Here is a 20,578-nt window from a genome sequence, read left to right as displayed (position 1 = left end):
TTGGACCTAAAGAGGAACGATCTAGAGTCATAGATCTAGAGTTAAAGATCTAGAGTTATAGATCTAGAGTCATAGATCTAGAGTCATAGATCTAGAGTTAAAGATCTAGAGTTATAGATCTAGAGTCATAGATCTAGAGTCATAGATCTAGAGTTATAGATCTAGAGTTATAGATCTAGAGTTAAAGATCTAGAGTTATAGATCTAGAGTCAATGCACAGCTTCAGTTATTACAGCTAAAAACCAGCGATCAGCCCGAAACCTGGGAGTAGTGATGGACTCTGACCTGAACCTCCAGAGCCACATAAAGACAGTTACAAAGTCGGCCTTCTATCACCTGAAGAACATTTCCAGGATTAAAGGACTAATGTCTCAGCCAGATCTAGAGAAACTCGTCCATGCGTTCATCTTCAGTCGTATTGATTATTGCAACAGCGTCTTCACAGGTCTGTCCAACAAATCAATCAAACAGCTGCAGCTGATCCAGAATGCTGCTGCTCGAGTTCTCACTAAAACCAGGAAGATGGAGAACATAACACCAGTTTTAAAGTCCCTCCACTGGCTCCCTGTAGCTCAAAGAATAGACTTTAAAATACTGTTGTTAGTTTATAAATCATTAAACAGCTTAGCACCACAATACATTAAAGATCTGCTGTTGTTGTATCAACCTTCCAGAACCTCTCAGGTCTTCTGGTTCTGGTCTGCTCTGCATCCCCAGAACCAGAACCAAACGAGGAGAAGCAGCTTTCAGCATCTATGCACCACAAATTTGGAACAAACTTCCAGAAAACTGTAAAATAGCTGAAACACTGGCTTCTTTTAAATCTCGACTGAAAACCCACCTGTTTAGAATTGTATTTGAAATGTAATCAATTACAAATTTATTGATGGAACTTGACTTAATGATTGATTCTATGTTGCTTTGTGATTCTGTGTTTGTTATGATGTAAACACTTTGAAATGTCTTGCTGCTGAAATGTGCTATACAAATAAAATTTGATTGATTGATTGAATAAATCCTGTAGATTTAATAATATTTCTCTATTTTAAGCAAAGTTTGGTCATTATTAAAAAGACGGTTTGTGAAAATATCTAGAATCAGCTTCATGCTGTAGTTTGTTGTTATCTGGGCAATTCCTCTTCCAGTTAGGGCCTGTTTCTCTAACGATCTTCTCTGTTTTATCTTTATTCTCATTGCAATAAAATGCTCCCACTGTAACTCATTTGTAATTTATTCTATTTTTCTACAACCTTCTCAGCCCAGAAGGAATAATTCACATTCTTATCTAATATTTTAGTTCTCAGTTCAATTCAATTTTAGTTCTCAGTTCTTTCAAACTGCTATGAACCTTAAACACAATTATCATTCTAATTTTCTAATTTTCAAATCATCCTTTCATTCTCTTTAACTCACTTACACGTTGCCTTCTTTAACTATACCTACTTTTCTTTCCAGCTTTTAGATAATTCATTTTTTTTCATTTTGTTTATCTATCTACTAAATCATTTATTTATTTATCTATACTCTATATCTTCAAAATCTTCTTTTTATCTTCTTTCTGTATTTGGTTGCTTAAGAGGAAAGGAGATCAGGCTTTTTCTGTTGTTGCTCCTCTTCTATGGAACAATCTACTTTTCCAAATTAGATCTGCCCACAGCCTGGATCATTTTAAATCGCTTCCTAAAACTCATTTTTATTCCTTGGCATTTAATTGAACTAGTGTTTTGATACTCTGTTTTTATTCATTTGTGTTATTGTCATTCTTGTGCAGCACTTTGGTGCAGTTTTATGCCTGTTTTTAAAGTGCTATATAAATAAATTTGACATTGCTTTTTTCTTATAACTCCTACCTGAGCTCCTCGCTGCTCTGCTGCCTGATCTGCTTCATCCTTCTTGCTCTCCTGTTTTATCCTAACTTTTCTGATTGCCTTCTTCTCTCTTTTTAGTTCCTCCATCCACTTTTCTAACTCACCCATTCCTTCACTACTCATCTTTTATTGATTTGATTTTTGTTTTCTGTCGTACTTCATCCTATAACTCAGTCAGTTCTTTATTTTGAGTGTTTAATTGGCCGTGAAAGTTATATTTTTCTATCAATTTATTTAAATTCTTTACTGAGTTAGGGTTTTGTCTTTCCATAAACTTCCAGTCCTTACACTGGAGTTTATCTTTCGGTGTTAATTTGCTATTCCTTTTTCCCATTTTGAGCAATTTAGTCAATTTCGTTCGAGTCTTAAAAACACATAGGATGGACTCTAAAAGACTGGATAAATTCTTAGCAGGACGGTGATCAATCCCCTGTTGTGGTAATTCCCTCTTCAACCTTTTCAGGTGGGAAATTCTTGCCTACATGCATCCACAAGAGGTTCACCGTTTGCACTCCTGCCGTTTGGTATGAGGACAAATACCTAGTGGTATTTAAATTCCTCCAAGTATTCTCACACTCACACACACACTTGGTATTACGGGTTTTTCAGTTTACGCGGACTCCGCTGTCCTTCTGCTACCTATCAGTGCCTAGGATTCATGGGGTTTTACACCCCAACGACCCTCAATCGTTCGCTCACTTTTTAATTTAAACGCTACTCACTTGTCCCCCCTTCACGGACGTCCCGTCAGCAGCTGGTTTCCAGCAGGCGGGTCGGAGACACAGTCCTGGAAAAGACCTGAGAGACTCCTAGGAGCCTGCTGTGGCCACGGTCTTCTGATGTCCGTCCCTCCCGCTGGAAACCGCAGATTTCTGCCTCTGCTCTCAAGCTTCATCTGAATCTTACCCTGCTTTTCTGGTCGTTATTTAGACATTTTATTTCGAAATTAAAATATCCAGGGTGGGACCCAATATCTTAAAGTCCCTGATTGATACATTTTGATAAATGTTCTCCCAATTGTCTTTAATATATTTGATTTCTCTTCTTTAGTTTCCTCTTCTGGGGTCTGATTCTTTGTTTTGTCCATCTTTTGTTTATCTTGTGGCTCATTCTTTGAATTTTCTTTCCCGCTTTTAATTCTCTCCATCTTTAATTTCAATCCAACAATTTCTTCATTCAACTCTTTGTTCGTCTTGTTAAGTCTCTCCAGTTGTGCTGATGCTTCTTTTTTTGAATCCTCCAGTTTTTTCTGAATTGCCGATTCTCTCCATTCCAGTTGCGCATTGTGCCTTGACAGTATATCATTATCTAATTTAAGCTGTCTTATTGTTGCTATATCCTACTCCAATTCAACATTCAAAGTCTTAATTTGTTCTTTTAAGTAGCCATTTTCATCGGCCAGCACTTCATTTTTTGTCTGCCCGTTATCATTTTTTCTGGCAGTGAGTTTCTCTACTTGCAGCCTCAAATACTGAACCGTTTCCTGAAGCTGCTTGTTATCCTCTTTCAGCTTCCAGAATCCTCTGCTGTTCTCCAAAATTTTTACTTTCTCCAGCAATAAATTGTGTTCTGCCATTGTTCCTTTCTGTTAGAGATTGAAGACTGCAAATGAATTTCTCTGTGGAATCTGGGAATACAAAGACAGGCGGCTGTGATGTCACAGACTGGATGAGTGACATCACAGCTTCACATCAAAGCCACAAGAAGTCTGTTGGGTGAGGGGGAGGGAGAGGGGGCGGATGTTTTTTTTAAAACTTTATTTGCAGACACACTGTATAACGACAGAGTTATGCCTCATTTGTTCTGCCTCAAGAAAAAACAAATACAGATAAACATATTCAAGATAAAGAAAAAGCTAAGGGTTCATTTAAAGCAATACAGATTTCAATTGTTTAATAGCTATTTTCTGTCAGAGTCTTTGATAGTCTGGATATAAAACTTAACTTCATTGTAAAACGCAGCAAGGCATGGCTTCCCCTACCTGGAACAATGAATATGATATTTAGCTAGTGACAATAAAGGATTTATGAGAAACTCTGAACTGTTGAGCTTTTAGTGAGGCCAAGTAAGACATCTTCCCATAACAGCATAAATTGTGCTTCTGCGTTGTTGTGGATAAAGTCACACAGATTCTGACAAAAAGCATCAACAAAGGGACAGCGCCATCTTGGCGTGCGCCAGCATGGAGGCGGACCGTGAGGTTCTGCTGAGCCACGACGCCGGGATTCCTTCAAGCCCGATCTGAAAAATTCAAACCGACAACAAAAATCAACCCTGGGTTGTTATTCTGCTGTGTACCGAATTAATTTGATTGTTATCGACTTTTGCTCAATTAAATTTCTCATATATTGCAAATTGTATTGTTATTATAGTTGATCATATTGTTTTTCATGTCTCCTTATTTGTTTTGTTCTTCCTATAACTGATGGAGAAATAAATATATTATTTAAAATGCATAAAAGTATTGTTTACGTCATTTAATTAGCTGTACATCCTAAAGAAAATGAAAAAATATGTGTTTTATAAGATAATTTATCTTTTACGCTTCCTGTAATGCCGAAATTAATAGTAAATAATAAAAGTATTCTGATTTAGTAACGTAATTATATTAGTTGTGTTACCACCCCCACGCTACTAGAGGCAGTAGCAGGCCCGAAAAGATACGACTAAATATAATATAATATAATATAATATAATATAATATAATATAATATAGGAAATAGCGCCCCCTTCACTTCCGGAGTGCAATGGTCCCATTTCCAAATAAGGTATGAGGCTGACAGTGGTCCGTCCCGCCTCTTTCTGTTTGCTGCAGGAGGTCCTTCTCTTCAGATTCAGGTCTCATTTGAAAATGGATTAAGTGGATATGCACCTACACCATTAAGCAATTGCATACAGAGACTGCAGGGCAATAGCAGATCTACTAGAGCAGCTTCAGATGGAAATTGTAAGGTCCCCTTTCGAAGAACCGCTGTTGCTCAAAGTGCTCTCCTGTCCTTGAGAGGATTTGCAGTTTTAACTCACTTCCTGTTTACTTAAAGTCTGTAACCAGTTTTAGTACCAACCAGTTTTCCAGCTTCTTTTCAGAGAAAATTCAAAAAATCAGAGCATTAATCTGCACATCCACTATAAAGTCAGTACCAATGCTGTGCCCAAACAAAACAAATACAGGAAAAATGACCCAATTCCAACTACTTAATTATAAAACCCTACAGGAAATTATAAGTCAATAAGCTCCAGTTCCTGCTGTCTGGATGTCCTAGATCTATAACTCTAGAACATTTCTTTAAGAAAGTCCTGCCTGTTGTTGCTGCTGATCTGATCCAAATAGTAAACTCATCGCTCTCATCGGGCGTTTTCCCCCAGGCTCTGAAAACAGCAGTAATCAAACCACTTATAAAAAAGAACAATCTGGACAAATCACTAATGCAGAATTACAGGCCGACCTCTGACCTCTGACCTCCCATTCATCAGCAAAGTTATTGAAAAAGCTGTGTGTAAACAATTAACTAGCTTCCTAACGATAACCAACCTCTTTGACTCCTTCCGGTCTGGTTTCCATGGTTACCACAGCACAGAGACCGCCCTCGTAAGTGTTCAATGACATCCATATAAATACAGACAGTGGCAGAACCACAGTGCTGGTTCTGTTGGACCTCAGTGCAGCTTTTGACACTGTTGACCATGATATATTACTGAATCGACTGGAGAGTTGGGTCGGACTCTCCGGTCCAGTGCTTAACTGGTTTGAATCCTACATAAAGAACAGGGATTTCTTTGTTTCAATTGAAAACTTTTCATCAAAGAGGTCAAAGGTCACATGTGGGGTACCCCAAGGTTCAATCCTAGGACCCCTTTTATTCAATATTTATATGCTCCCACTAGCTCAGGTTATAACAGGAAATAATATTAGCTACCATAACTATGCAGATGACACACAGCTCTACATTATGATGTCACCAGGTGACCTTTGACCCCATCCAATCACTGAACAGATGCTTAGAACAGATAAATGTGTGGATGTGCCAAAACTTTCTCCAGCTGAACAGAAACAAAACTGAAGTTATTATTTTTGGACCTAAAGAGGAACGATCTAGAGTCATAGATCTAGAGTTAAAGATCTAGAGTTATAGATCTAGAGTCATAGATCTAGAGTCATAGATCTAGAGTTATAGATCTAGAGTTATATATCTAGAGTCATAGATCTAGAGTTAAAGATCTAGAGTTATAGATCTAGAGTCATAGATCTAGAGTCATAGATCTAGAGTTATAGATCTAGAGTCATAGATCTAGAGTCATAGATCTAGAGTTATAGATCTAGAGTCATAGATCTAGAGTCATAGATCTAGAGTTATAGATCTAGAGTTATAGATCTAGAGTTAAAGATCTAGAGTTATAGATCTAGAGTCAATGCACAGCTTCAGTTATTACAGCTAAAAACCAGCGATCAGCCCGAAACCTGGGAGTAGTGATGGACTCTGACCTGAACCTCCAGAGCCACATAAAGACAGTTACAAAGTCGGCCTTCTATCACCTGAAGAACATTTCCAGGATTAAAGGACTAATGTCTCAGCCAGATCTAGAGAAACTCATCCATGCGTTCATCTTCAGTCGTATTGATTATTGCAACAGCGTCTTCACAGGTCTGTCCAACAAATCAATCAAACAGCTGCAGCTGATCCAGAATGCTGCTGCTCGAGTTCTCACTAAAACCAGGAAGATGGAGAACATAACACCAGTTTTAAAGTCCCTCCACTGGCTCCCTGTAACTCAAAGAATAGACTTTAAAATACTGTTGTTAGTTTATAAATCATTAAACAGCTTAGCACCACAATACATTAAAGATCTGCTGTTGTTGTATCAACCTTCCAGAACCTCTCAGGTCTTCTGGTTCTGGTCTGCTCTGCATCCCCAGAACCAGAACCAAACGAGGAGAAGCAGCTTTCAGCATCTATGCACCACAAATTTGGAACAAACTTCCAGAAAACTGTAAAACAGCTGAAACACTGGCTTCTTTTAAATCTCGACTGAAAACCCACCTGTTTAGAATTGTATTTGAAAAGTAATCAATTACAAATTTATTGATGGAACTTGACGTAATGATTGATTCTATGTTGCTTTGTGATTCTGTGTTTGTTATGATGTAAACACTTTGAAATGTCTTGCTGCTGAAATGTGCTATACAAATAAAATTTGATTGATTGATTGAATAAATCCTGTAGATTTAATAATATTTCTCTATTTTAACCAAAGTTTGGTCATTATTAAAAAGACGGTTTGTGAAAATATCTAGAATCAGCTTCATGCTGTAGTTTGTTGTTATCTGGGCAATTCCTCTTCCAGTTAGGGCCTGTTTCTCTAACGATCTTCTCTGTTTTATCTTTATTCTCATTGCAATAAAATGCTCCCACTGTAACTTATTTGTAATTTATTCTATTTTTCTACAACCTTCTCAGCCCAGAAGGAATAATTCACATTCTTATCTAATATTTTAGTTCTCAGTTCTTTCAAACTGCTATGAACCTTAAACACAATTATCATTCTAATTTTCTAATTTTCAAATCATCCTTTCATTCTCTTTAACTCACTTACACCTTGCCTTCTTTAACTATACCTACTTTTCTTTCCAGCTTTTAGATAATTCATTTTTTTTCATTTTGTTTATCTATCTACTAAATCATTTATTTATTTATTTGTCTATACTCTATATCTTCAAAATCTTCTTTTTATTTTCTTTCTGTATTTGGTTGCTTAAGAGGAAAGGAGATCAGGCTTTTTCTGTTGTTGCTCCTCTTCTATGGAACAATCTACTTTTCCAAATTAGATCTGCCCACAGCCTGGATCATTTTAAATCGCTTCCTAAAACTCATTTTTATTCCTTGGCATTTAATTGAACTAGTGTTTTGATACTCTGTTTTTATTCATTTGTGTTATTGTCATTCTTGTGCAGCACTTTGGTGCAGTTTTATGCCTGTTTTTAAAGTGCTATATAAATAAATTTGACATTGCTTTTTTCTTATAACTCCTACCTGAGCTCCTCGCTGCTCTGCTGCCTGATCTGCTTCATCCTTCTTGCTCTCCTGTTTTATCCTAACTTTTCTGATTGCCTTCTTCTCTCTTTTTAGCTCCTCCATCCACTTTTCTAACTCACCCATTCCTTCACTACTCATCTTTTATTGATTTGATTTTTGTTTTCTGTCATACTTCATCCTATAACTCAGTCAGTTCTTTATTTTGAGTGTTTAATTGGCCGTGAAAGTTATATTTTTCTATCAATTTATTTAAATTCTTTACTGAGTTAGGGTTTTGTCTTTCCATAAACTTCCAGTCCTTACACTGGAGTTTATCTTTCGGTGTTAATTTGCTATTCCTTTTTCCCATTTTGAGCAATTTAGTCAATTTCGTTCCAGTCTTAAAAACACATAGGGTGGACTCTAAAAGACTGGATAAATTCTTAGCAGGACGGTGATCAATCCCCCGTTGTGATAATTCCCTCTTCAACCTTTTCAGGTGGGAAATTCTTGCCTACATGCATCCACAAGAGGTTCACCGTTTGCACTCCTGCCGTTTGGTATGAGGACAAATACCTAGTGGTATTTAAATTCCTCCAAGTATTCTCACACTCACACACACACTTGGTATTACGGGTTTTTCAGTTTACGCGGACTCCGCTGTCCTTCTGCTACCTATCAGTGCCTAGGATTCATGGGGTTTTACACCCCAACGACCCTCAATCGTTCGCTCACTTTTTAATTTAAACGCTACTCACTTGTCCCCCCTTCACGGACGTCCCGTCAGCAGCTGGTTTCCAGCAGGCGGGTCGGAGACACAGTCCTGGAAAAGACCTGAGAGACTCCTAGGAGCCTGCCGTGGCCACGGTCTTCTGATGTCCGTCCCTCCCGCTGGAAACCGCAGATTTCTGCCTCTGCTCTCAAGCTTCATCTGAATCTTACCCTGCTTTTCTGGTCGTTATTTAGACATTTTATTTCGAAATTAAAATATCCAGGGTGGGACCCAATATCTTAAAGTCCCTGATTGATACATTTTGATAAATGTTCTCCCAATTGTCTTTAATATATTTGATTTCTCTTCTTTAGTTTCTTCTTCTGGGGTCTGATTCTCTGTTTTGTCCATCTTTTGTTTATCTTGTGGCTCATTCTTTGAATTTTCTTTCCCGCTTTTAATTCTCTCCATCTTTAATTTCAATCCAACAATTTCTTCATTCAACTCTTTGTTTGTCTTGTTAAGTCTCTCCAGTTGTGCTGATGCTTCTTTTTTTGAATCCTCCAGTTTTTTCTGAATTGCTGATTCTCTCCATTCCAGTTGCGCATTGTGCCTTGACAGTATGTCATTATCTAATTTAAGCTGTCTTATTGTTGCTATATCCTCCTCCAATTCAACATTCAAAGTCTTAATTTGTTCTTTTAAGTAGCCATTTTCATCGGCCAGCACTTCATTTTTTGTCTGCCCGTTATCATTTTTTCTGGCAGTGAGTTTCTCTACTTGCAGCATCAAATACTGAACCGTTTCCTGAAGCTGCTTGTTATCCTCTTTCAGCTTCCAGAATCCTCTGCTGTTCTCCAAAATTTTTACTTTCGCCAGCAATAAATTGTGTTCTGCCATTGTTCCTTTCTGTTAGAGATTGAAGACTGCAAATGAATTTCTCTGTGGAATCTGGGAATACAAAGACAGGCGGCTGTGATGTCACAGACTGGATGAGTGACATCACAGCTTCACATCAAAGCCACAAGAAGTCTGTTGGGTGAGGGGGAGGGAGAGGGGGCGGATGTTGTTTTTTAAACTTTATTTTCAGACACACTGTATAACGACAGAGTTATACCTCATTTGTTCTGCCTTAAGAAAAAACAAATACAGATAAACATATTCAAGATAAAGAAAAAGCTAAGGGTTCATTTAAAGCAATACAGATTTCAATAGTTTTAATAGCTATTTTCTGTCAGAGTCTTTGATAGTCTGGATATAAAACTTAACTTCATTGTAAAACGCAGCAAGGCATGGCTTCCCCTACCTGGAACAATGAATATGATATTTAGCTAGTGACAATAAAGGATTTATGAGAAACTCTGAACTGTTGAGCTTTTAGTGAGGCCAAGTAAGACATCTTCCCATAACAGCATAAATTGTGCTTCTGCGTTGTTGTGGATAAAGTCACACAGATTCTGACAAAAAGCATCAACAAAGGGACAGCGCCATCTTGGCGTGCGCCAGCATGGAGGCGGACCGTGAGGTTCTGCTGAGCCACGACGCCGGGATTCCTTCAAGCCCGATCTGAAAAATTCAAACCGACAACAAAAATCAACCCTGGGTTGTTATTCTGCTGTGTACCGAATTAATTTGATTGTTATCGACTTTTGCTCAATTAAATTTCTCATATATTGCAAATTGTATTGTTATTATAGTTGATCATATTGTTTTTCATGTCTCCTTATTTGTTTTGTTCTTCCTATAACTGATGGAGAAATAAATATATTATTTAAAATGCATAAAAGTATTGTTTACGTCATTTAATTAGCTGTACATCCTAAAGAAAATGAAAAAATATGTGTTTTATAAGATAATTTATCTTTTACGCTTCCTGTAATGCCGAAATTAATAGTAAATAATAAAAGTATTCTGATTTAGTAACGTAATTATATTAGTTGTGTTACCACCCCCACGCTACTAGAGGCAGTAGCAGGCCCGAAAAGATACGACTAAATATAATATAATATAATATAATATAATATAATATAATATAATATAATATAATATAATATAATATAATATAATATAATATAATATAATATAATATAATATAATATAGGAAATAGCGCCCCCTTCACTTCCGGAGTGCAATGGTCCCATTTCCAAATAAGGTATGAGGCTGACAGTGGTCCGTCCCGCCTCTTTCTGTTTGCTGCAGGAGGTCCTTCTCTTCAGATTCAGGTCTCATTTGAAAATGGATTAAGTGGATATGCACCTACACCGTTAAGCAATTGCATACAGAGACTGCAGGGCAATAGCAGATCTACTAGAGCAGCTTCAGATGGAAATTGTAAGGTCCCCTTTCGAAGAACCGCTGTTGCTCAAAGTGCTCTCCTGTCCTTGAGAGGATTTGCAGTTTTAACTCACTTCCTGTTGATTTAAAGTCTGTAACCAGTTTTAGTACGTTCAAGAAACAAACAAAACTCTGGTTATGTCAAAAACAGAACTGTACCCATTTTTGATGTTTCACTGTTTGTAGATGTCATCAACGTTATGCTGTGCTATTTTAAATGATTATCATTTTAACTTTTAGAAGTACTTTTTAAAAGCCCATCTCGGGACAAGTGCTGCGAATTAGCACTATGACGCAAACATGGGACTGCTGTTTTGTTCAGTTTGTCTATGCCGATGTGTGTCTGTCCCTGCCAAATAAACTAAAAATAAATAAATAAAAAGATCAGATGTTAAATTTATAACCACATTTCCTGGGTTCCTGCTCCGGGTCATATTTGAAAAAATCCGACCTGTGTTCAGACTGTCATGAAAAGATCAGATTCAGGTCGAATAAAGGCAAAGAAAAAATGGAACTGAGTCACTTCAGGCTCCAATGTGAACGTAACTCAAGAGTTGTTTAGTGTAATCAATTTTTCTAAATTTTATTTTATTTTTTTAGCGAAGGAGCATTTATTGGGTTTTCATACATTGTTGCTGTGGCCTTGTTCAATAAACATCGGTGATCTAAATCATTTAAAACTTGGTAAAATCTGAGCAAAACAACATTACATATGTCGTTGTAATGTAAACAATTTTATCCTGATACATTTTTCAGCCATATAATCCGGGCCTACACCAGAATAATGAGAATGTTTCTTTTCTGTTTGGATTATTGGAATGGTGTTTCTATAGCTGTGTTTAACCCTTTCATGCATAGTGGTCACTACAGTGGACAGATATCTAAAAGCCATTTTCTTGTGCTTCCTGTGGATTTTTATGTTATAAATGCACACAGACCACTGAAGTGGACACTAATGCATCATAAAATATACCATCAACTACTGGCCATCAGCTGCAAATGCAAGAAATTATTTTTGTTAAATCCAATATGGCCGACAGACAAAAAAGCATGAGAACCGACCCGGTCCCTCCTCCTACTGTAGACGACTCTTGCAAGTAAAAAAAATATTGTGACATCAGAGAACCCCTAAGGAACAATACTACTGATGTATTTTTCAAATAACAACTTTGTATTTGGACAAAATTACAATTGATCACATAAAAAAAAAAAATATATTTTTTTTTACAAAAAAAATTTCCTACCTTTTTTATGCCTTAAGAAAAAAATTTGAAAAATGGAAAAAAAATTCGGACACAAAGGATCATAATTCATGCATGAAAGGGTTAAATACCTGCTAGTTTTTGTTTTACCCGTAAAAGAAAACATGGTTTTAAATTACCTTGTATGAATGGTGCTATGCAAATAAACTTGCCCTGCTTGGGAACGTAACTGCATTCACATTATCTCCAGAGTAAACAACTTAAGACTTATGTGTAAACACAATAATACCAGTGTAATTGCTGTGTAAAAGTGCATAACAGTGTTAGTTTGGAGTTTTTCTAATGCAGAAAGCTCCTTGTTGGAGGTAAGATAATGACTATGAACTCTACAAACCCCATATTAAGAATGTGAAACCTCTTAACTATCCCACGAAGAAATTTTCCATATGCCCTGCCAGGTTTTAGCTATTTATAAATGACGCAGATCCATTTTTTGTGTAAACCTGAATGTGTTGTTTACCAAAAGTAAAAAATAGAAGCAATTAGTGATCCAGTCGAGCGCCTAAACAGAAGGGAGTTAATGCTCAGATCGCCTGCAGACAAAATAAAAACTATTAGCACAATTAAATCCTCATAACCGTCTAAGTTTCCTTCTGCAGTGGGAATGTCAGACAGTCGTGTAAACAAGTTGGAGCGTTGAGCCGACAACAAAGCTGATGGAAAGAATGCAGGCTATGCTCAAACATGCAGGCGCTCATATTTAACAGCAGAAGAAGAAAAACAGTTTGTTCCCATGAGCTGACAGCTGTAGACGCCACCTGTCATCTCAGTTCTCAGAAAACAGATTATTAAAATGCTTTAGCTTAAAGCAGAACCAGTTTATGTTCCATTCACTATAAAGTAAGGGTGTTCAAAGAGCGGCCCGTGGGCCGTTTGTGGTCCCTGGGTTGATTTTGAATGGCCGTTGATCGCAATTCAAGAAGTTTGGCCCGGCGATGGTTTTTGTAACTTCCTTAGGATGAGTACAACACAAAAGTTTAACTCAATTTTACTTTTATCTCATAATACGTCATGCCACAAACATGAAGCGAGTTTTTACTCAAAATCAGACTTTGGTGGGCTTGCCGTGGTGGCGTAGCGGTTAGCGCAACCCGTATTTGGAGGCCTTGAGTCCTCGACGTGGCGGTCGCGAGTTCAACTCCCGGACCCGACGAAATTTGCCGCATGTCTTCCCCGTTTCCTGTCAGCCTACTTTCGTAAAAGGGACACTAGAGCCCACAAAAGACCCCCTGGAGGGGTACAAAAAAAAAAAAAAATCACACTTTGGCACACCCATCCATGAAATTTGGCTAAAGACAGCAAAAGTTTGTAAAAGAAAACTGCAAACAAAAACCTAAAAACATTTTAAAGACTCAAAAAATAGAAAATAATAAGCCCAAAAAGTTACATGACTAAACCAGGGGAGTCAAACGCATTTTTATTTTGGCCAAATCAAAAATCTGATTGTTCTTAAAGGGCCGGTTGAGCCACAATGAATTGATAAAACCCATTAATCTCCTAAAATATCAATAGCTGTTTGTTTCAGCCTTCATTAAGTGTTAAATATTTTATTTGAATATCTTTTCACACTGATCGGTCCATCCAGGGTTTTGGTTGTTTTGTGGTTTTTTAAAATCAAATTCACAGACTTTGTGGTGCTAATTTAGAAAAATTTGTAAAATATAATATGTTAAATGTGACTTTTTATTAATTGCCGTATTGTTCACAAACTATAGCTCATCATCGAGTTAAGGCCGAGGCAGCTTACACCAAATGTTTTTGGTCAATTTGGAAAAAAATTTGCAGTAAAGATAAAAAATATGTTGATTTTGTGTGAGTTTTGCAGATTAGTTGTAAACCTGGATGGACTTATTGATGTTATTTTGAGTCTAGAGGGCCAGATTTGGCCCCCGGGCCTTCAGTTTGACACATCTGGACTAAATGGCAAAGCAAAGCAAATATTACATTTTATTTATTGTTGTCCAGGTAAAAAAAGAAAGAAATAATTCACCAAGATATTTCAGCGTTTTCTAATTGGAGAAAAAATACAATTTTGGCCCCTGAATCCTTTCAACTTGAGGAATATGCTCCAAGCATCAAAACTTACAAATCAAATTATCTTTGAAAGTGACAAAAACGTTGATAAACAAACCAAGAAAGTCATTATTTTCACAACTTTCACAAGTTTATTGCAGTTGCAAAGCAGATAAATAACAATGTACAACATCAAAAATAAAAAAAAGGAGAAAGGACAATTTTAGCTAACAAATTTTAGCTAATTTTACAAACAAAAGTGATAATAGGCAGTTAAAATCTATCAACATGTTTAATTAAATATGACTTTACGGCTGCAGGTTGACTCACCGTATCTGGATGTGGTTAGTTGTGTTTAACTCTGTGGTTTTACCCAAAGATCAAGTCAAAATCGCCTCAGGATGTTTGTTTTACATGGCAGCAAATTGAGTGATAACAGCCAGAACACTGACTGAAAGATTTACTTCTCTTTCATGATACATGAACGGCTGAAACATAAAAGCGTCTTCAGTTAAAGGTGTTTGAAATACGTCAGCAAGCGTATTTCGTTTTCATCATGTGACAAAGACGTGTTGACAGTAAACAGCTTCTTCAAATTAGTGAAGGTGAAAGTCAGAACATTTTGAGTTAATTTTTAAGGAAAGGATTCGTTCTGTGTACAGCAAAACATTTGATTGGATTTCTGGCAAATTACTGGGCTCAAAAAAGAAAATCCAACATTTGGCTGAGTTACATCTGCTGCAGATAAACTGAGCCACGAATATGTGGCTGGATGTCAAATTATTCTCCTTAAAGCTGCAGTACATAAATTCTATTTTAGAAAAAGTTTTTAAAATATTTGTTAATATTGTCGTAACTTGTCGTAGCAGTTTGTTATGAGACAGATAAACTGTGAAAAGATCTGCTACTACTGCCGAAATTCATCGCTCCTGACCAAAAACAACCAATCAGAACCAGGAGGCGGGCCTTAGTGCTGTCAATCAACCACGTGTAGTCCCTACTAAATGTGGCGGAGGAACATCTTAAAGTTCCAGAAAAACTGTTCATCCGCCATCATTGGTGCTCCTGCTAACTAGCCTTAGCATTCAAAGCAGGCTATGCTAGCTGTAGCGTAGCAGAGAGCAAGGTAAAGATGAGCAGCGCCACATGGAGGGTGATTGACAGCGCTAACACCCGCCTCCTAGCTCTGATTCTAGTTTACACAGGGAAAAGGCAGAAGAGCTACATTTTTTCACAGACTTTGTCTCATTATCAAGATATAGTGATAGCTTCAAGAAATATGCAAAAAAATATTTTAAAAGTAATCATTTTTACTTTTAAGAAAGTAAAAAAAGTTGCATTTTTTATTTTTATTTTTTTTAAAATTCCAGAGAGTACCAGAACTCTCTGAAGGGGCCAAACCACAGACGTTTAATACTCACCACTCCAGCCTTTCAGAGCTGATATAAACACTAAAAAACTGACTGCATCTTTCCATAAATGTAAAAACTCCTAACCTGTCAAAGCTCTGAAGCACAAACACATTGTGGCAACACAGGAACACACATGGAAATACATACAGTAGTGCCCGCACTAAGGCGCTTTGGTCTGATCAGTCAGGACTCTGCTTGGACTCGGTCTGCCACAGACGACAGCGTGGAAAGGCACAGAGGAGACAGGCAGGAGAGAAACAAACGGCCATGCGGGGCTGGTAATGTGTCGATGTGCGCATCACTTCCTCAGAAGTTAAAGTCGTAGCTAAACTTCCCCTTTGGAGTGTTTGTCAGCCGTCAGCCTCTCTCGCTCTCGGTGCCGCTGAATGGCTCGCCAGATCCGGCACAGCACTCCACCGCTGGGCGGGAAGAAAGCAACAGTTCAAAACAGAAATACAACTAAAACTGTTTTACTGGGATTTAAGCTCCCTTAAAATACTATTCTCACATTTTGTCAAGCTTCAAACTCAAACTTCTGTGTGTTTTATTGGGATTTTATGTGATAGACCATCATAAAGTTGGAAGTGGAGGGAAAAATTTGTAACTTTTTCCCACCTGTTTTAACCGTACGTGTGTTTCTGTTGAGAATCTGTTTTATTTAGATAAAACAAAGTATTTCTAAACTGAGAGAACTTAAAAAAACTTTATCTGACCCAATCTCTAAGGTGAATGTTAGGCTTTAAAGGTGACCCGTTATACTGCCTTGAAGAAATTAGGATAGGTGTATAGGTTAAACAAAACATGTTCATTACAGTTATTTTCCACAGTTATTCTTACATAATGAGATTTTAATCTGATCTTTTCAGAATGAGATGTTTTAGGACACTTTAAATGTAAATAAGCTGCTGAACCGCAGCTCAACATTTACACTCGCATGTGAAAATGTCTGCAAAAAGATGCACAATTATGCAACTGCTTTACATCTTTGAAAAGCCGAAGTGTAGCCTCCTGCACAACCAGCAACAATGTAGCAAGTGTTTTCTGGATGGTAAGTCAACAACGAAACACTTTTCTTTTCCAGCAGCCATTGCACAGCTGTTTTTGTTTTTTTCTTAACATCCTGTGTGAATGTTTGTACTATATTTTTTATATTCATTTAAAAATACTTACTTATTATTATCTATTTAATTATTTGCACTGCTGTTGAGAGTTGCTATCTTTTTAAATTTTGTTGTGCTTTTTTGCACAATGACAGTAAAAGAATTCTGGAGCTCAGCTTGTGTTGCTAGGTAACGGGGCTGGGCTTCGCTGCGGTTGCTAGGTAACGGTGCGGTGCCTGTAGAAAGTGACTTAACCATCAGGAGGTTTTTGAAATAGCTCTTCTTCTAAACACCAAAAAACTTTAATGCCAAAAACTGCCGGGGTGATTTTTTTTTTAAGCTGTTGGTTAAAAACCCAAATGAAAATATAAAAACGTTCTAAATGTGAATTTTGCATAATAAGTCATCTTTAACACAGAAAAAAACACAAGAAATGTTTTTTAGTTTTTGCTAAACTGCTGAATGCTAGTTAAGGTATAAAAAAAAAAAAAAGATTTGTGAATACCGTAGACGAAGAGAGCGGAGGTCATCTTTGTTGACCTCTCTCAGAATGTCAGACAGTGTGTACTCCTCCATCACAAACTGCAACACAAGTTCACCATCAGACTCTACAGTAACGGCGCAGGAAAAAACCCAAATACTCCTGCTGGTCTTCTACCTTGTCGATGGTGTCTGGGTCCGCCCCCTGCTCTTTCAGCCAATCAGTGAGCTGCTTGTCCGGCTCGTGGTCCGCTGGGCCATGAAGGATGGAGGGAGGCGAAACGTCTGAAACATGAAGCACAAACAGTTTGAACAGACACTTCACTTTCTTCTTAATTTATCTTTAAATCTTTCATTTCTGGGGTTTTTTTTTTATTTGCTAAAAGCAGAAGCGTCAAACTCATTTTCATTTTGGGCCATATCAGAAACCTGAATGCTCTTAAAGGGCCAGTTGTGCCAGAATATATTGATAAAACCAATTAAACTGTTAAAATATCAATAGTTAGCTCCTCTTAGCAATTAGCACTTGGGAATTTTTACGATATTTGCGCTAATATATAGCGCAAATACAGCGACTTTATCGCTCGCTGTATCAATTACAGATTATACCATCAGAAGGCCGAGGCAGAAGCCACATAAACTCAATGTTTTTGACCAATTTTGAGAAAATTTGCAGTAAAAAACAGAAGATTAGTTTTTTTGTGTGAATATTGCAGATTTGTGGAAAAACTGGAAGGACTTATTGATGTAATGGAGTCTAGAGGGCCACATAAAAATCTCACATATATCTCTTAAATTGTGCAACTTGGATCAAATCCCTGCAGCGTGTCCTGATAGTTGGAGTTTTGCCCGTTTCCTCCTGACAGAACTGGTGGAACAGAAACAGGTTTACAAGCTCGACTTGCTCACACACCCTTTCAGCTCGGCCCACGTTTCCTGCAGGACTGAGCTCGACGGCCTAACCGTAAACCATTTTGTAACTAATTTCTTGTCGCTCAGGGGCATTGTCTTTTTGAAAGATCAATTTGTTCCCAAACTTTAAATGAATTGGTGTTACTTAATTGTTTTAATATATTTCTGTTCTCCAAATCCTCCTGCAGGGCCCACACAACACAGTGTTAACATTTTGAATGTAACAACAAGTTCAGTCATGAGATAGTTATGTTTTTTTTAAACAAGAAATGTTTAAGAAAAAAAATTAGAAAGATCATTTAATCCATTCCGCAGAGCTTCTTCTGATTGGTTAATTGGTCCCAGCATTTCTTCTCCAGGAAGTGCATTCTGAAGTGAACACAGAGACTAAGGACGTTTTAGTTTGTTTGCTTAGAAAATTCGGTTCGTTTGTAGAGGTGTGAACGTGGAATCGAACTCTGATGCAGACCAAAAAAGTGAACTCTGGTTCATCTCGGTCCCAGTTCGGTTGATGTGAACTCTGGTGTGGTTTGAATGCATATGTGAACGCCAAGTGGACCAGAAACCGCTCCAAAAGCAGGAAGTGCAAGGTTTCCCACAGTGTATTATAAGCCTGGCGGGCCACCAGACTTTACTTGTGCCACCACCAGGCTTAGCCTTATTTATTTGTTTTTTTAATCATTGCCTTTTTTAGGACTTTATAGTTGGTGTTTAGGTATTAATCTTCCAATAATGCGTAACTATCAAGTGATATTTTCAAATTTCCTGTCAACTTTACACATTTTTTAACTCAAAAACATGGATGAATGACTGTCCTAGCGCCCCGATCACCCTGCTTAGCAAGTTTTCTGGGGTAAACCCTGCAGTGGACTGAAGCGCAGGGCATTCTGGGGACATACAACCAAAATAAACGTGCATATCTATTTCCAGCTGGAGAAATGGCTCATGGTCTTTTACCAAAAACAAAAGAGAACCGCTAAAATCTGACGCTACGCCATTTTTGTTTACATTTTGCGACGAAGGAAGTTGTGCTCAGTCTCTTCTTTGGAGGTTTTTCTGTTTCTTCCTTCAGTGGTTCTTGTTGCAGCGCCCCCACCAGGCGAAGACGGGAACAGCTTTTTCAAAGGGTTTAGTTCTTTTGACAGAATGCAGTCTGTAAGCTGAAAATGTAATAAATGTTGCAATTTTGGTCCCAAATCAAATTGAGGACTATCAAGTGGAGAAACCCTCTAAAACCCAAAAAACCCAACCATGTCAGAATTACTAAAAAACCTTTAGATGTTCTGTTGTCTCAATATCTTTGTTTGCATCAAATGCTATGATAAGTTATGCTATGCTAAACGTGTCTATGTTTCTATAAAGGTGTACAAGATTTGATTTTTGGCAGGTACAAAGAGGATAATTTGGTTAGGAATTTATTGCACTTTTATATCACCACAAGGATGTGTTCAGGCAAACGGAAAGCAGCCATTAACTCGTCATGTGCAAACACAGGATGTAAAAACAATAAATATGAAGGAAAGACCTATCTGTGCCACTAAACGTGAGTCAGTGTTTTCACCTGGAGGTCTGTGCCTGACTCGGATCAGCTCCAAGTCATGAGTCCTCTGCTGGAGCGTGGCCTTCAGGACATGCTGGTACTCCCTCTCCTTCTGCAGCAGCTCCTCCAGCAACCTGCAGCCACACCGAGCCCACATGTCACCAGAACACCACGTGTGTAACCAGACAGAGGCAGAGGACCCAAACATTTTACTCAAGTTAGAGTAGAAAGAGTAGCACTACTTTAACACATAGTAAAAAGTACTGAGAAACTGATCAAATTATCATTTAATATTTAAAAATTACATCATCAGATTGACCAAAATATAAAGTTAAGTGGAGATTTTAACAACTAAAATGACAATAAATCATACAAGTAACAAAAGAAAAACAAAATCTGGCAAAAGAAAACTTTTCCAAATATTTTTTTTCAATAAAAAAACTTAAGAAACTTTAACAAAAACTGCAGATGTGTGTCTGTGGCTGGTGAATTTTTGTTTTTCCTTCAGTAGGAAGAAAATCCAGAAATTTTACTCAAGTAGGAGAAGAGATATTTGTCTTCCTCTTTATGGAGGAAGACAAAGTTGTGCCAAGAGCTCCAACGATAATTTGAAGGAGACGATGATAAAAATGCAAACTATTCCACTTTGGGTCGCCTCCACTAAACCGAATAATAGGTGAAAAATCAGAAGTTGCCTTTGTTTTATTTATTTTCCACAAACTTTGTTCACATATCATGATGTATTAGCGATTTTGTTTTATTTTCCAGGGAATACGGGACGGAACGAACTTCTAAGTTTCCTTTTACCGAAACAAAAGACGGCTTGTGTGAAACAACTTGTCAGTACAGGTTTGTATCATCAGGAAACATTGTTACATTAAACACACCATTACATTTATCATCTTCCATCATAAAATATTTCCTTCAAAACCA

General features: G+C 37.5%; 1 protein-coding gene across 2 annotated transcripts in view; it reads right to left on the bottom strand.

Moving 5' to 3' along the window:
* Positions 1–14,330: 14,330 nt before the first annotated feature.
* map3k15 (mitogen-activated protein kinase kinase kinase 15) overlaps positions 14,331–20,578 on the bottom strand; it is a 33,662-nt gene continuing 27,414 nt past the window's right edge. For both annotated transcript variants that reach the window (XM_032551673.1, XM_032551674.1), the window contains 4 exons: positions 19,667–19,779; positions 17,372–17,478; positions 17,219–17,295; positions 14,331–16,032 (listed from right to left, as the gene is read on the bottom strand). In XM_032551673.1, coding sequence (XP_032407564.1) covers positions 15,939–16,032; positions 17,219–17,295; positions 17,372–17,478; positions 19,667–19,779 — 391 coding nt within the window. In that variant the 3' untranslated portion in view covers positions 14,331–15,938. The remainder of the gene's footprint in view (positions 16,033–17,218; positions 17,296–17,371; positions 17,479–19,666; positions 19,780–20,578) is intronic.

Source organism: Xiphophorus hellerii, chromosome 21, assembly GCF_003331165.1.
Source record: "Xiphophorus hellerii strain 12219 chromosome 21, Xiphophorus_hellerii-4.1, whole genome shotgun sequence".
In the NCBI taxonomy this organism is placed as follows: Eukaryota; Metazoa; Chordata; class Actinopteri; order Cyprinodontiformes; family Poeciliidae; genus Xiphophorus; species Xiphophorus hellerii.
Note: the sequence above shows the minus strand (reverse complement) of the source record. Positions and strands in the feature narration are given on the sequence as shown.